General features: G+C 42.8%; 1 protein-coding gene across 1 annotated transcript in view; it reads right to left on the bottom strand.

The window, feature by feature from the left end:
* Positions 1–16,022, bottom strand: part of CCDC85C (coiled-coil domain containing 85C) — a 139,447-nt gene that overhangs the window by 19,249 nt on the left and 104,176 nt on the right. Inside the window, exons 2-3 of the mRNA XM_077267350.1 lie at positions 11,451–11,527; positions 441–545 (exon numbers count right to left, since the gene is read on the bottom strand). Coding sequence (XP_077123465.1) covers positions 441–545; positions 11,451–11,527 — 182 coding nt within the window. The remainder of the gene's footprint in view (positions 1–440; positions 546–11,450; positions 11,528–16,022) is intronic.

The raw sequence follows: 16,022 nt of genomic DNA, 5'->3' as shown, positions 1-16,022 counted from the left end.
AGAATGTAACTACTATAATACTGCTCCTATGTACAAGAATATAACTACTGTAATACTGCTCCTATCTACGAGAATGTAACTACTATAATACTGCTCCTATGTACTATTACTATAATATAACTAATATAACACCCCCAAGAATTAGATCACCTTTACTAGAATATCTTACAGAACATGGGAACCTTCTATGAACCTAGTCAAACAATAAACCAAATGATATCATATAGATTCTCAAGCTGCAAATTAGGTAGGCCTTTGGGGATGAAGTGTTATAAATATTCATGCCCTTTCTCTATTTAGGGGCATAAATCCGTCTCTATTGTATCTACTTATAAATATTCATCTCGATACAGGAGAATGGAGATCCGTCTTTTCCATCTACACACATGCATTTAGGTCTTGTCACCAATAAATGAGAGTGAGTTGAGGGGGTTACTCACATTCTGCAGGGGCTCCTGGTACGGAGACAGTGATGACAGCTGGGATTCTGAGTGGTACGGAGATAAGCCTTTCCGTAATGTCCTTAACTCGCTATGGCTGGAATGCTGAAAATCAGAAGAAAAGTCTGAGCTGAAGCAGAAGTTCTACACTCAGTAGGCCAACATTTTATCAAAACATATTTAAGAAATGTTTGTATCACAAAACACAATGTTTATGTATAGGTAATTGCATACTCAAGGATCGATAACAATACTGTAGACGTTAAGAGACAGTACCATCCAAGAAGTAACTTGGCACTCAAAAATTTTCAAACAAATTACTCTTAAAATTCTAGAAAACTAGAGTGAAATTTTTTGACTAGTTGGCCCGATGTAATGTGTTAGTACATGATATGCATATCACATGCGTAGGATCTCCTAGCTGCATAGTTATGGTGGAGGACTTGGTTGGCTTGAAGCTTATCAAAAATTTAATCATCATCTTCCATGTAGGTGGCCACACAAGTGACACTAAAAATCCAACCATTAGTGATCATGTTCAGGTCTACGGTACCAAGGCATGTGGCTATAAAAAAAGAAAACATCGAATGGATGGAAGCTAAAAATAACAATATTAGGAAATCTTATGGTGGAATATCTGTCCATCTAATCCTGGCATAGTTACAGACTTTGGTGTAACCTGCTCATAGACTGGGGGAATCACCAGAGCTAAAGAAGCAATTTTGAGGCCCCCATGGAGCTGTCAATCTTAATATTTGTGGCCACAGAACAGGGAAAAGTGTTACACACCAACCATCACAGATAAGCGATGGCCAACTGGAAGGTCCCTCCACAACACAGGAATGTTTTACAATATACTTAGATTTTAGGTTTCAGATATTTTTGAGTCAATATCTTCCTGGGGGGGATCTCTACAAGTAATATTCACCTACTTCTCTAGATCCACCTGGTAAGCCATAGTTATTCTGATAATCTTTTGCCTGTCAGGTCCCATTGATAATGGATTAAGGGAATATTTATACATATAGATATATATTTCAGAAGCAAGGTAACCGTATTGTGTTATATGGGTGTAGTTTCGCCTCCTCACACAGCTATACATTGAGCCCCTTATTGTAACAGACATGTCCTTTGTGCACTTTTAATCCATTTTATTTGGCAGGTTGAGTCCAAGTAATCACCAACATGTATAGAGGATGCCCGTTCTAATTATGACACCTGTCAGATGGGGAAGGATTAAAGAAGATCACAGGACAGGGTGGATTTTCTATAACTTTATTAAGCCCTTTGACTCTTTTGAAAACCAGTCCTAAAACTGGAAGAAGCACCTGTCCAAGGGGGTGTATAAACATCACCTAACCACGCATAACCTAACCCACCTCTCATAAACTTCTCAGATCTTCTGCATCATATTACATCACGTACTACAGAACGTCCAGAACACCTTCAAGGACTAATCCTCATATAACAGATAAGATCTGTGTGTCTGAAGGTGACACATACTGAACCCGCACGGAGGAAATATTATATGAAGCCTCTTCAATGTAGGATGAAGTATGAAGGATGATGCAAGTTGTCTCCTAGACCCTGCCTTATGGTCATCATACACTCATCCAAGGACATGGGACCACTTCCCTGATGATACAAAGTTACACCTTCATAGATACATCCCAGGACATGGGACTACTTCCCTCCTGATACAAGCTCATGTCTCCATAGAAAGATCCCAAAACATGGGACCACTTCCCTCCTGATACAAGGTCATGCCTCCACATACAAATCCCAAGAAATGGGATAATCACCCAAAAGTGAAAAGACCATGCCACCATACCTGATAGGGCTACTTCCCTCCTCATATGTATTCATGCCATTTTACACCCATCCTATGCCATGAGGATCACTTCCCACCTAAAACCAGTTCATGGCACCATACACCCATCCCAGTACATGGGACTATTTCTCTCGTAATACAAGGTCATGACTCCACAAGAAACATCTCAGGACATGGAACCACTTTCCTTCTGATACAAGGTCATAGATCTATATAAACATCCAAGGACATAAGACCTATTCCCTCCTGATACAAAGCCATGCCTCCAGAGAAACATCCCATTACATAGCATCACTTCCCTACAGATATAAGATCATGGCTCCACATACAAATCCTAAGAAATGGGATAATCACCCAAAAGTGAAAAGACCATGCCTCCATACCTGATGGGGCTACTTCCCTCCTATCTATTCATGCCATTTTACACCCATCCTATGCCATGAGGATCACTTCCTACCTAAAACCAGTTCATGGCACTATACCCCCAATCCCAGTACATGGGACTATTTCTCTCGTAATACAAGGTCATGACTCCATTGAAACATCCCAGGACATAGCATCACTTCGGTTCAGATACAAGGACATGCCTCCACATACACATCCCAAGAAATAGAACAACCACCCTAAAGCCAAAAGATTATGTCACCATACATGATGGGACCACATCCCTCCTGATATCTATTCATGCCATTTTACCTTCATCATAGGCAATGAGGCTCACTTCAAACCTAAAACCAGTTCATGCCACCATACACCTGCCCGTTGACATGTCGCTATTCCCTAATGATAGCAGATCATAGCATCGTGCATCCCAAAACATGGGTCCACTTCCCTGCTGATGCCACCATACACTCATCAAAGGAAATTGAGTCCACTTCCCTCTTTGTAATCCTCATGTTTTTATTCACTGATAGCAGAACATGGGACCCACTTCCATCCCGGATTCTATTTTATCTCACCACCCCTATCCCACTTTCCCACCCCTTGTGGGAGAGATAGAGAGCACAGTCTAATGCTTGGCCCAATTGACTTGGGACGAAACCAGCAGAAGAAGCTAGAACCCCTGTCCTCTAGGGTGTCTTTCAGCATATAGGAGTCTACATTTCACAACAAACCAGTAGAGTAACAATCCTTGGGGGGCCCAATTTCCAACAGGTCCCCTGAACTATCACAGGTCTTTAATTTTATTGGTCTTCTCATATGGGCCAAAGGGACGTTTTGGTTCCCCATAGGCTTCAGGACATGGGGGTAACTTCACCCTCTGCACCTATTATACTTATGCCCCTGCAACCAATCCAGAAACCAGGCATCAAAGTGTCCTGCAACCGATGGGCCTTCACTTAGCATTGTGGTGCTTGCACACTCAGCATCTATGATTAAGGGGGATAGGGACAACCCTAGCTGTGGCCCCCAATACGTGAGCCCAATATAAGCCCCAGAATGCCTCTGTAGTACTTCTAACCTTACAAATATGGCTTCACCATGAGAAGATAATGAAAAGCAATGCCATAAATCCATGAAAACATATAGTATAGACACTCTGCTGATATTTAATAGATTCAGTCCGATATTCTGCCAACATACACATTTTCTTCCTTTTAGAGGAAATTAAGTTATTAGCGCTAATTGGAAGAAGCGAGAAAACGTTCTGCAGTTGATGAGAACATTGATTCTTTGTCTGCATTTATTAATTAGCAGTTATATAAGATTCTTACATAAAGGTAGAATGCCGCATCATCTCAGGGGAATGGAAAATGTGATCTTTTTTCTTATTTTAGTAGATGTATGGTGAGTTCTATAATACAGTTAGTTGTACGTAAAACTATGCTCAGAAATGGTTATATTTGAGCAACCCTTGCACTGTTTTATTATTATTGTAGGCTTGCAAAAAATAATATTCCATGTATAGGTGCACAGTTTTTAAAGTAGTAAAATAGGTTTTAGTTCTTTTTGTTGCTCATTTAGTCAATATGGCGCCACTATTAAAAAGCCGTGGCCAACCACAGGATTGGTCTACATCAGCATGACTTCTAAGCCCAGTGATTGGCTGCCAAGGTCACATGCTGCAGTCATGACTTCATCTCTGCACCGCTAACAAAGACCACGGACAGCAACGAAAAGGCGGCACTGGATCGGCAGGGGGGTAAGGAAGACTCATTTTGCTATTTTTACACACACTAAGCCTAAGGACTAAAAAAAGTCAAAGGAGGAACAGCCTGTTAAACCAAAAACTAGTGCAAACACGCTGATTATTTTTCATCACATGTATTAGGAGGAAAGTGGAACCAAGTTCATGCCACCATACACTCACTCAAAACTTGGCAAGTTCATGCCATCATAGAAACTATCCCAAGACATGGAGCCCATTACCTTCTCATACAAGTTCAAACTACCATAAACCTATCCCAAGACTTGGAGGCCACTCCCTCCTGATCGCAGTTCATGCCACCATTCACCCATCCCAAGACATGGAGCCCATTCCCTCATGATACCAGTTCATGCCATCACACACCCATCAAAAGAATTAGAGCTTATTCCCTCTTGATCTCAGTTTATGACACCATACACCCACCCAAACACTTGGAGCCCAGTTGCTCCTGATACAAGTTCATGTCAGCATACACCCATCCCAAGAAATGGAGTCCATTCCCTCCTAATACCAGGTCATGCCACCATACACCCAACCCAAGACATGGAGCCCATTTCCTCCCGATACAAGTTCATGTCTCCATACACCTATCCCAAGACTTGGAGCCCATTCCTTTAAGATCCCAGTTCATGTAATTATTTGCGCACTTCCATTATTTTACTGGTGGCCACCATCACATACCATTTGCTGCTCATGAAACCCAGAAGTTTGAAACTGTATAATACTGAAAAACTCCAAAAAAAAAGAGGACAATATCCTGCCAATACATAAAAGTCCTAATGAGCATTTAGAAAAAAACAACCACTTATGACTGCTGAGTACATCTTAGCATGTAAGCCAAATCCACCTGCTTTGGAGACAGAGAAAACAGATAGTTGGGTCTTGTGCATTTGCTAATCCCTTACATATAGGTTACACAGAAGACAAGAGGCCCACTCTTAAGTCAGGAGCAGCTGTCATCTTCAGCATCTCAGGTCACAATCCCAGGATGCTGGAATCAATGCGTCGAGCCTCAATCAACACAGCGAGCCATTGTCTGTCACCTGTACACTGGGGCAGATGGGGGCTGCAGAGCTTCGACACGTTCTCCTGACCTAGAGGAGATGTCCGGTACGTGACTGGTGTGGTCACAGGTCTCTAGACATTGACAAGAAGAATTCTGATTCCTATTCTTGGAAATGAAAGCAGTAGAAAAATCCGCAAGGTCCAACAATAGGGTTGAGAATGTTTCCCAGATCTAAGTACCCACCACAGACCCAAAAGGCCATAATTCTAGTCCGAGCTCATTTAATTAATAAATAAAATCCATTATCCTTCTATGTAAATTAATTACATAGTTCTTAGAAATTTGGATTATATGTTCAGGGTGCGTGCAGGAAAAGCCGTGGCCATTAGATTCTTCTCCTCTGTAAACACATAACGCAGATAGAAAGAGACAAGTCCGGACTTTGCGGGATGAATGTGCTCTATTTTCACTCATCGGAGGTTGACCCAATAATAAGTGTTTGAAGCAGAAGTAATGTGCTGCTATGGTAATAGTCCTCTCTGCCTACTGCCAAACTTCACGTGCAATCAAATCACTTTTCTCTCTCCTTGCCAGGCAAAGCGGAAGATTCTTCAATCCGCTCGTCCTAACTAAAACGAGGAAGAGGCAGAAGCTCGAGATACAATGGGATTCTGTGCTACGGATTCTATAGACCCCATAGACCCAGAGCTTCAGTCAGACTATAGCACACAGGATGCCAGAAGACTAAGTGACGTCTCAAAAGATCTAAAGTACACAATATATAGTTGAACCCTAGCTTCAGTGGATCATTAGGACTCTTTATACCGTAGAGGTGACCCATAGTTTCATTGAGCATACAGGGGCACAATATATCATAGAACTGATCCCCCGGTCTCACACTTTTTACCAGTCAACAATACGGTATAATGTGAAAGACTAGGGGTCAACTCTATGGTATTGACCCCTAGGTTCACTGGACTTATAGGACACAGATCCTCCTCCTTCTTGACCTGTCCTCTGCTTTCGACACAGTCGATCACTGCCTACTGCTACAGATTCTTTCTTCCCTTGGCATCAAAGACCTCGCCCTGTCCTGGATTGCCTCATATCTATCCAACCGCACATTTAGCGTTTCCCACCCCCACACTACCTCCTCATCCCACCCTCTCTCTGTTGGAGTCCCTCAAGGCTCTGTCCTTGGACCCCTACTTTTTTCCATCTATACCCTTGGCCTAGGACAACTCATAAAGTCCCATGGCTTCCAGTACCACCTGTATGCAGACGACACTCAGATCTACCTCTCTGGCCCAGATGTCATCTCCCTGCTGTCCAGAATCCCGAAGTGTCTGTCAGCCATATCCTCCTTCTTCACCTCTCGCTTCCTAAAACTCAATGTAGACAAAACCGAATTCATCATCTTTCCCCCACCTCACGTATCCCCCCTACCCAATCTATCTATTATGGTGAACAGCATCACGCTCTCTCCCGCTCCTGAAATCCGCTGCCTCGGAGTAACTCTTGACTCTGCCCTGTCCTTCAAACCTCACGTCCAAACTCTTGCCACCTCCTGTCGCCTCCAACTCAAAAATATTGCCAGAATCCGTTCCTTCCTCAGTCCACAATCTACCAAAACTCTTGTGCATGCTCTCATCATCTCCCGCCTCGATTACTGCAACACCCTCCTCTGTGGCCTCCCCGCTAACTCTCTTGCACCACTCCAGTCTGTCCTCAACTCTGCTGCCCGCCTAATCCACCTCTCTCCTCGCTACTCCCCTGCTTCTCCCCTCTGCAAATCCCTCCACTGGCTCCCAATCCCCCAACGAATCCAGTTCAAACTACTAACACTGATCTACAAAGCCATCCACAACCTGTCCCCTCCCTATATCTCTGAACTAATCTCCCACTATCTTCCCTCACGTAATCTTCGTTCATCCCAAGACCTCCTACTCTCCTCCACACTTATTCGTTCCTCACACAATCGCCTCCAAGATTTCTCCCGAATATCCCCCATCCTCTGGAATTCCATGCCTCAACACGTCCGATTATCCGCCACCCTCGGATCCTTCAGACGGAACCTGAAAACCCATCTCTTCAGGAAAGCCTACAGCCTACAATAACCGAGCCGCCGCCTCACCACCGCCAGAGCCGCCGCCTCACCCCTACCTTCTGTCTCTTCCCCACTATCCCATAGAATGTAAGTCCGCAAGGACAGGGTCCTCTCCCCTCTGTACCAGTGTGTCACTGTAAACCTGTTTACTGTAAATGATATCTATAACTCTGTATGTAACCCCTTTCTCATGTACAGCACCATGGAATTAATGGTGCTATATAAATAAATAATAATAATAGAGTTAACCCCTAGTTTCACTGGACCTGTAGGACACTTTATACCATAGAAGTGACCCCTAGGTTCAGTGAATAGGACACTGTAGACCATACACCTTACCTGATCCATTGTTTCTATGGTCCTGTAGGACACTATACACTATAGGGTAGGATCATAGCTTTAGTGGACCGACAAGAAACAGTACGATATAGTGCTGACCTATAGTTTCTGTGGGCCTAAGGAATACTATATTCCATGGGTTCACTTATTGTAGGCTCACTGACACTATGACTGTCCCATAGGTCTGGAGAAGCTATGGGTATGCCCTATGGTAGTGCAGCTGTGGGTGAGCCGTATGGTAGGGAGTTTCCTATAGATGCACAAACTATGGCTAACCTGTTATATACGGTGTATAGGGTCACAGAAACTATGAATGGATCCTATGGCACAGAGCATCCTATAGGTCCACTATGGATGTTCCTATAGGGCTACGGTAACTGTACAGGGTGGGCCATTTATATGAATACACCTAAATAAAATGGGAATGGTTGGTGATATCAACTTCCTGTTTCTGGCACATTAGTATATGTGAGGGGGAAAACTTTTCAAGATGGGTGGTGACCATGGTGGCTATTTTGAAGTCGGCCATTTTGGATCCAACTATTTTTTCCAATAGGAAGACGTTCATGTGACACATTATTATTATTTATTATAGCGCCATTTATTCTATGGCACTTTACATGTGAGGAGGGGTATACATAATAAAATCAAGTACAGTACAATACAAGTCACAATGGTACAGGAGAGAGGACCCTGCCCGCGAGGGCTCACAATCTACAAGGGATGAGTGAGGATACAGTAGGCGAGGGTAGAGCTGGTCATGCAGCGGTTTGGTCGAGTGGTGGTTACTGCAGGTTGTAGGCTTGTCGGAAGAGGTAGGTCCTCAGGTTCTTTTTGAAGGTTTTGATGGTAGGTGAGAGTCTGATGTGTTGTGGTAGAGAGTTCCAGAGTAGGGGGATGCGCGGGAGAAATTTTGTATGCGATTGTGGGAAGAAGAGATAAGAGGGAAGTAGAGAAGGAGATCTTGTGAGGATCGGGGGTTGCGTGCAGGTAAGTACCGGGAGACGAGGTCACAGATGTGTGGAGGAGACAGGTTGTGGATGGCTTTGTATGTCATGGTTAGGCTTTTGTACTGGAGTCTCTGGGCAATGAGGAGCCAGTGAAGGGATTGACAGAGGGGAGAGGCCGGGGAATAGCGGGGGGACAGGTGGATTAGTCGGGCAGCAGAGTTTATAATAGATTGGAGGGGTGCGAGAGTGTTAGAGGGGAGGCCACAGAGCAGGAGGTTGAGAATTTCACAAGAAAAACAATGGTGTGCTTAGTTTTAATGTAACTTTATTCTTTCATCAGTTATTTACAAGTTTATGACCACTTATAAAATGTGCTCAAAGTGCTTCCCATTGTGTTGGATTGTGGTGATAACCATCTTGGGTGTCAGGTCCGAGCATTCCTACATGAACAGTTTCCTGGAAAGTGGATTGGTCGTCGTGGGCCAGTTGAATGGCCACCAAGTTCTCCCGATCTGACCTCCTTAGACTTTTATCTTTGGGGTCACCTGAAGGCAATTGTCTATGCTGTGAAGATACGAGATGTGCAGTATCTGAAACGACGGATACTGGAAGCCTGTGCTAGCATTTCTTCCGCGGTGTTGCCATCAGTGTGTCAAGAGTGGGAGAAGATGGCTGCATTGACAATTCAACACAATGGGCAGCACTTTGAACACATTTTATAAGTGGTCATAAACTTGTAAATAACAAGAATAAAGTTACGTTAAACCAAGCACACCATTGTTTTTCTTGTGAAATTCTCAATAAGTTTGATGTGTCGCATGACCCTCTTCCCATTGAAAAAAATAAAGTTGGATCCAAAATGGCCAACTCCAAAATGGCCACCATGGTTACCACCCATCTTGAAAAGTTTCCCCCTCCCTTATAATACAAACAGGAAGTTGATATCACCAACCATTCCCATTTTATTTAGGTGTAGCCATATAAATGGCCCACCCAGTAGATGAACCCTATGGTATAGTGTGTCTCATAAGTCCGCTGTAAATATGCATGGCACATTGCTAATGACCCAAATTGTCAGGGGACCTATAGGACGCAGTCATTGAGTTGACCTACAAGACCTCGATGGACCTATATTACACTATATGACACAGGGCTGAGCTATCGGACATTGTATGATATATTGTGGGCCCATGTGCATATCTCGGGAGGCCATAGGGTGCTTCTTGCAGCGGGTGTCCCCTGGGCACTACTTACCGACACATCAGGAACCTGCAGTTGTAGCGCCGGCATCCTTATGCCCCATTACCCAATGTCGCTGATCTGTGAGTGTCTGCCCTTTGGCTATGTGCAGCCCTTGCTGCAACGATATAACCGTATCCCGAATTATCACTGGTGGGTCTAGCATCCCCAGACACTGGGATGAGCGAACATGATGGATGGATTATTAGGATGGCGCCACAAGACATGACACAAGCCGGTTAATGTAAAACACTAAGAACCGCTCCGTGGGCCATTTATGATTTAATTACCCTATTTCTGCAAAGGAGGGGCACAAACATTTCCCAGCCACATGTAATCCCCCCTGGAGGCAGATGGGACCACTGGTTAATTATCTATACACCTCTATGACCTTCCTACAGTCCATAAAGAGAGACATCAATAATCACAAATCCGTTCGTGATAACCACATGAAATATGGCAGGAGCCCCCCCCCCCGTCTCACGCCATCGTCCTAATGAACCACAACATCATGCGGATCATTACGGAGCTCCGCCATTTATCCAATTACTAAGTCAATAATGCCGCTGGCTGCAAAACAAACCAGGCAAAAAAAAAAATCATAATTAACCCCTTTATAAGGGGTGAATCACAAAATTGAGTTCTTTCTGTTCAGTGAGAACCTCTATTAAGGGCTTTTTTGTTGTTGTTATAAACGCATGTATGTGGGACCAAGAATTATTTCTATAATTAGGTTTCATTACAAATTTTGCACCGTTTTCCTTTTATAGGATTCGTGTTGCACCATGTTTTGCTGACTGTAGAATGAATTAACTGAGAAACAGTCAGCGAGTTCTTACTGACAGGAGTGGGTAAAAGCATTTTATCTGTCTTTTTCCAACCTTCTCTGAGGATTTATGACCACAGACCACAAACAAGTTGTTTTTATGGGTTTCTTGTTTCCTGAATATTGAAACTGTGCAAAAAAAATGGATTCCATACACTGACAGCAAACAGTGATCATGAAAGTAACAAGACAAAGTATTGCAGAAAGTTGCACATTTTCATTATAGATGATCTATGTACAGAAGGAAAGTTCCGCTTGGCTGACAGATAAAAGTACAATGCCTTTTGTGACGCAGAAGAAGCAGGGACATGTCTTGAGACCTTTCGACATCCGTAAGAAAATCTTCAGCACGGAGTCGCCATTTAAAAGCAATTATTCTAACAATTACAAGGGCTCTTAGGGCGAAATTATCTCAAAGAAATTAGATGAGATGCAAAGAAAAAAAATATCAATTTTCATCGGTTTAATTAAAGTAATCCCTATTTGCGATCACACGCAGAGTAATGCGTCGGACGCATCGTTACCACGTCCTAATGTGATTATTATGTTTATTTTTTTCATACCTGCGTCAGAAGTTTATTGTCATCTTCGAGGAGCTTCACTTTGGTCTCTAGTTGTCGGATGTAGTTGGAAGATGTATCTAGAACAAAAAAAAAAAGAGAAAATTAGATTGTAGTATTTATGACCCGGGAGTCTTCATGAGTCATTTTCCATCAAAAAGGGGCATCTAAGCTGGGGATGGTAATTGCATCCAAGTTCTAGTTGCATCCAAACCTACTGAGCACTGATAACAGCTTTATTATTAACCCAGAGAACCAGTCACTTGTCATAAATTTCCATTCCTTTTAATCTGGTGTAATTGCCGCTGTTTTTCTGATTCTGGCGTTGTTTTTCTTTTGTTCCTGCGCCTCTCTGTTCCTGAGATATGGCCCTTTCTTCCTTGTATATAAATCTACTCTTAGCCAAGTAGGCGTTGTCCTCATGAGCATGCCCACAAATCAGAGTTGAGGACCATGCCCATTTGCCAACAAGACTAGGATTTATATACAGGGAAGAGGGTCAGTATCTCAGGAACGGAGAGACGCAGGAACAAAAGAAACATATCATCAGATTCAGGAGAACAGCGGGAGCTAAGACATATAAAGACAATGACATTAATGGAAAGTGACAGGTCCTCTTTACAATAGCCTATTAGAAGCTTCAAAATGCCAGACTCCAAAGCTTTTACACATGGTAGCCCGACTGCAGAGTCTAACAAAGTGATTTCTGATCCAGGCTCATGTTACTACAAGGTTAACAGCCATTGGCAATGGTCCAAGTCATCTTACACAGACTAAGGGTGGTCGTCCTTTTTGGACCACTTCACCAGGTTGAAAAATTGTATCTCAGAAGGATCAACTTAGATATCTTCAAAATCCTGATTAGGAAATACACAGTCATGCAATTAAAACAAAACTTGAGAACATTGTGAGGCTGCACTTTTACAGTAGATCTTTCCACCATCAAGTTCTTGATGGTCTCTGCTGAAGTTTCGGTACAACGCCACTGTCCCACTTATCCCAGTCTTGAAATTACTGAGCTTAAAGGGCTATACCCAGTCAAAATAATCTTCTGATAGGTGATAGATACATGTGAGAAGCTCCCATGGCTTATAAAGTTGGGTAGTGAAAACCCTTTGTATAGAGAATCAAATGTTGGCCCTAAAATCACATAAGTAATCATAACATCAGAACTTTGAAAGGAATATGTCAGTAGGATCTCCCCCCCTAAGCCACCTATGTGGGCATGTAGGTCATAGGAAACTGAATAAAATGATACCTTCATATCTGTGATCTGATGTTTTGTTTCAGAGTAATCCTCATTTTTCTTAATATGTAAATGAGCTGTTAAGATCTATGGGCCGGACATAGATCTCCATGAGAATCTGCCTCCAGAGCTTATTTTAAATAAAAGGGAGGGTTACCAGTGTGAGACATGAAATAACTGACAGTCTTCTCTCTTAATCTACATGTCTCACACTGGTAACTCCTCCTTTCATTTGGAGGCAGATTCACAGGGAGATCTATGTCTGGCCCATAGATATTAACCACTCATTTACATATTGGCAAAAATGTGGATTTCTCTGGAATAAAACATCGGATTGCAGATATCAAGGTATCATGTTATTCAGCTTCCTATGACTTGCATGCTCATATAGACGGCTTAGGAGGGTTCAGATTTAATGAAATACCTCCGCTCCTCGGTAACAGCTTACAACCTCATACAGGACATTGTTATAAAGATCTGGATGTGAGTATAACTAGGAAGAAATCTTACCCAAAAAATGTTAAAGGGGTTCAACTGGACTACAATCCTTTAACTTGGCCATCAAAAATGGATTGGTTGATTCCTGACACCACCACTGAACAGACGACTTACAGATCTGCGGCGATCGCTAAGGTTGTGTCTGATGGTGGCTTGTACCTTTACTAAGCTGATGCCAAGAATCAGACCCTCACTTGTCAAATATAGATGGCTCATTCTAAGGGTACGCCTTGGATACAGCCCAGATAAATGGCTTTTAGGATCAACCATTGCAGATCTGGGGGACTCTATCCTGAGGGTAGCGCCTTCAAGGTCATTGACTAGAGAACTACAAGAAGTGAGGTTGTCAGGGGCCTGGGCAAATTAAACAAAAAAAGTGCACGTCTTCTTCTACCAAGTGCCCACAATGGTCCCGCACCAACTCTATGGTACCAAAGGCTACTCCAGCATACTGAAGGATAGAAGAATTTCTCACCTCGGTCAAGTGCCACCTAAGACACTTTCGTAGAGTAGATAAACAATAAAAATTATGAATGTCCTCCACAATCCAATCAGGATAGGTGCAATGCACCCGGGCCACTCACAGGTCCTTAAAGGGCAATTCCACCCATTCAATATTTTAACATGGATACAATCAAGATCCTATAACACATAGAGCACTAAAGGCGATTCTTTCAAATTAGCCCTCTAAATGCTTTCATAGTCTCCAAAATCAGAACCATGATGCTTTGTGCAGGGTTTTTTTCCCTGTGGACTTGGCTGACTGTGGCCACATTATTCCTGGGAGGGAATAAAGTCCTGGGAATATTCCAGCTAATATTCTCCAACCCCATCCTCGCATCCTTATTGCAGGATAGGCGGAGAAGTGTCAATATTTATTTTAATGGGAGGAATGGATTCTGAAATATACGGAAATGAAACCGTTCAAACTTCTGAAACTACAACGCTGCACCCTTATATATAACTAGCTGAAGAGCCCGACGTTGCCTGGGCATAGTAAATATCTGTGGTTAGTTATAGCACCTCACTTCTCTTATTTTCCCATCACGCCTCTCATTTTCCCCATCACATCTTTCATTTTCCCCCTCACATCTCTCATTTTCTCCCACAGACCTCTCATTTTCCCCCTCACTCCTCTTATTTTCCCCCTCACTCCTCTCATTCCCCCCTAACACTTGTCATTTTGACCTCACATCTGTCATTTTCCGATCACTCCACTATTTTCCCTCACTCCTCTCATTTTGCACTCACACCTTTTCATTTTCACCTCACACCTCTCATTTTCACCTCAGTATATACATGTTTGTCATCTCCTTTATATATAGTATACACCTGTATGTCATCTCCTGTATATAGTATATACCTGTATGTCATCTCCCCTGTATATAGTATATACCTGCTGTGTGTCATCTCCCCTGTATATAGTATATACCTGTATGTCATCTCCTCCTATATATAGTATATACCTGTATGTAATCTCCTCCTGTATATAGTATATACCTGTGTGTCATCTCACCTATATATAGTATATATCTGTGTGTCATCTCCTCCTGTATATAGTATATACCTGTATGTCATCTCCTCCTATACATAGCATATACCTGTATGTCATCTCCTCCTGTATATACTATATACCTGTAGGTAATCTGCTCCTGTATATAGTATATACCTGTGTGTCATCTCCTGTATATAGTATATACCTGTATGTCATCTCCTCCTGTATGTAGTATGTACCTGTATGTCATCTCCTCCTCTATATAGTATATACGTGTATTATCTCTCCTGTATATAGTATATATCTGTGTGTCATCTCCCCTGTAAATAGTATATACCTGTGTCATCTCCTCCTGTATATAGTATATATCTGTATGTCATCTCCTCCTGTATTAGACCTCGTTCACACGTTATTTGGTCAGTATTTTTACCTCAGTATTTGTAAGCTAAATTGGCAGCCTGATATATCCCCAGCCAACAGTAAGCCCACCCCCTGGCAGTATATATTAGCTCACACATACACATAATAGACTGATCATGTGACTGACAGCTGCAGGATTCCCATATGGTACATTTGTTGCTCTTGTAGTTTGTCTGCTTATTAATCAGATTTTTATTTTTGAAGGATAATACCAGACTTGTGTGTGTTTTAGGGCAAGTTTCGTGTGTCAAGTTGTGTGTGTTGAGTTGCGTGTGGCGACATGCATGTAGCGACTTTTGTGAGATGAGTTTTGTGTGGCGACTGCGTGTAGCAACTTTTTGTGTGTCGAGTTGCATGTGACAGGTTAGTGTAGCAAGTTGTGTGCAGGAAGTTTTGCGCATGGCGAGTTTTGCGCGTGGCGAGTTTTATGTGTGGTGCCTTTTGAGTATGTGCAAGTTTTGTGTGAGGCAACTTTTGCATGTGTTGCAACTTTTGTGCATGTGGCAATTTTTCCGCATGTGCAAGTTTTGCGTGTGGCGAGTTTTCCATGAGGTGAGTTTTGCACGTGTGGAGAGTTTTGCATGTGGAGAGTTTTGCGCGTGGCGAGTTTTGAGCGGCGACTTTTGTGTTTCGACTTTTATGTGGCGAGGTTGGTGTATGTGTGGTGAAATGTGCGCTGAGGGTGGTATATGTGTTCGAGCACGTGGTAGTGTGGCGCATTTTGTGTGTGTGTTCATATCCCCGTGGTGGTGTGGTGATTATCACATGTCGGGGCCCCACCTTAGCAACTGTACAGTATATACTCTTTGGCGCCATCGCTGTCATTCTTTAAGTCCCCCTTGTTCACATCTGGCAGCTGTTAATTTGCCTCCAACACTTTTCCTTTCATTTTTCCCCATTATGTAGATAGGGGCAA

This window comes from Ranitomeya variabilis, chromosome 1 (genome assembly GCF_051348905.1).
Source record: "Ranitomeya variabilis isolate aRanVar5 chromosome 1, aRanVar5.hap1, whole genome shotgun sequence".
NCBI classification, from domain to species: Eukaryota; Metazoa; Chordata; class Amphibia; order Anura; family Dendrobatidae; genus Ranitomeya; species Ranitomeya variabilis.
The sequence above is the reverse complement of the archived record's forward strand: the minus strand, read 5'-3'. Positions and strand labels throughout refer to the sequence as shown.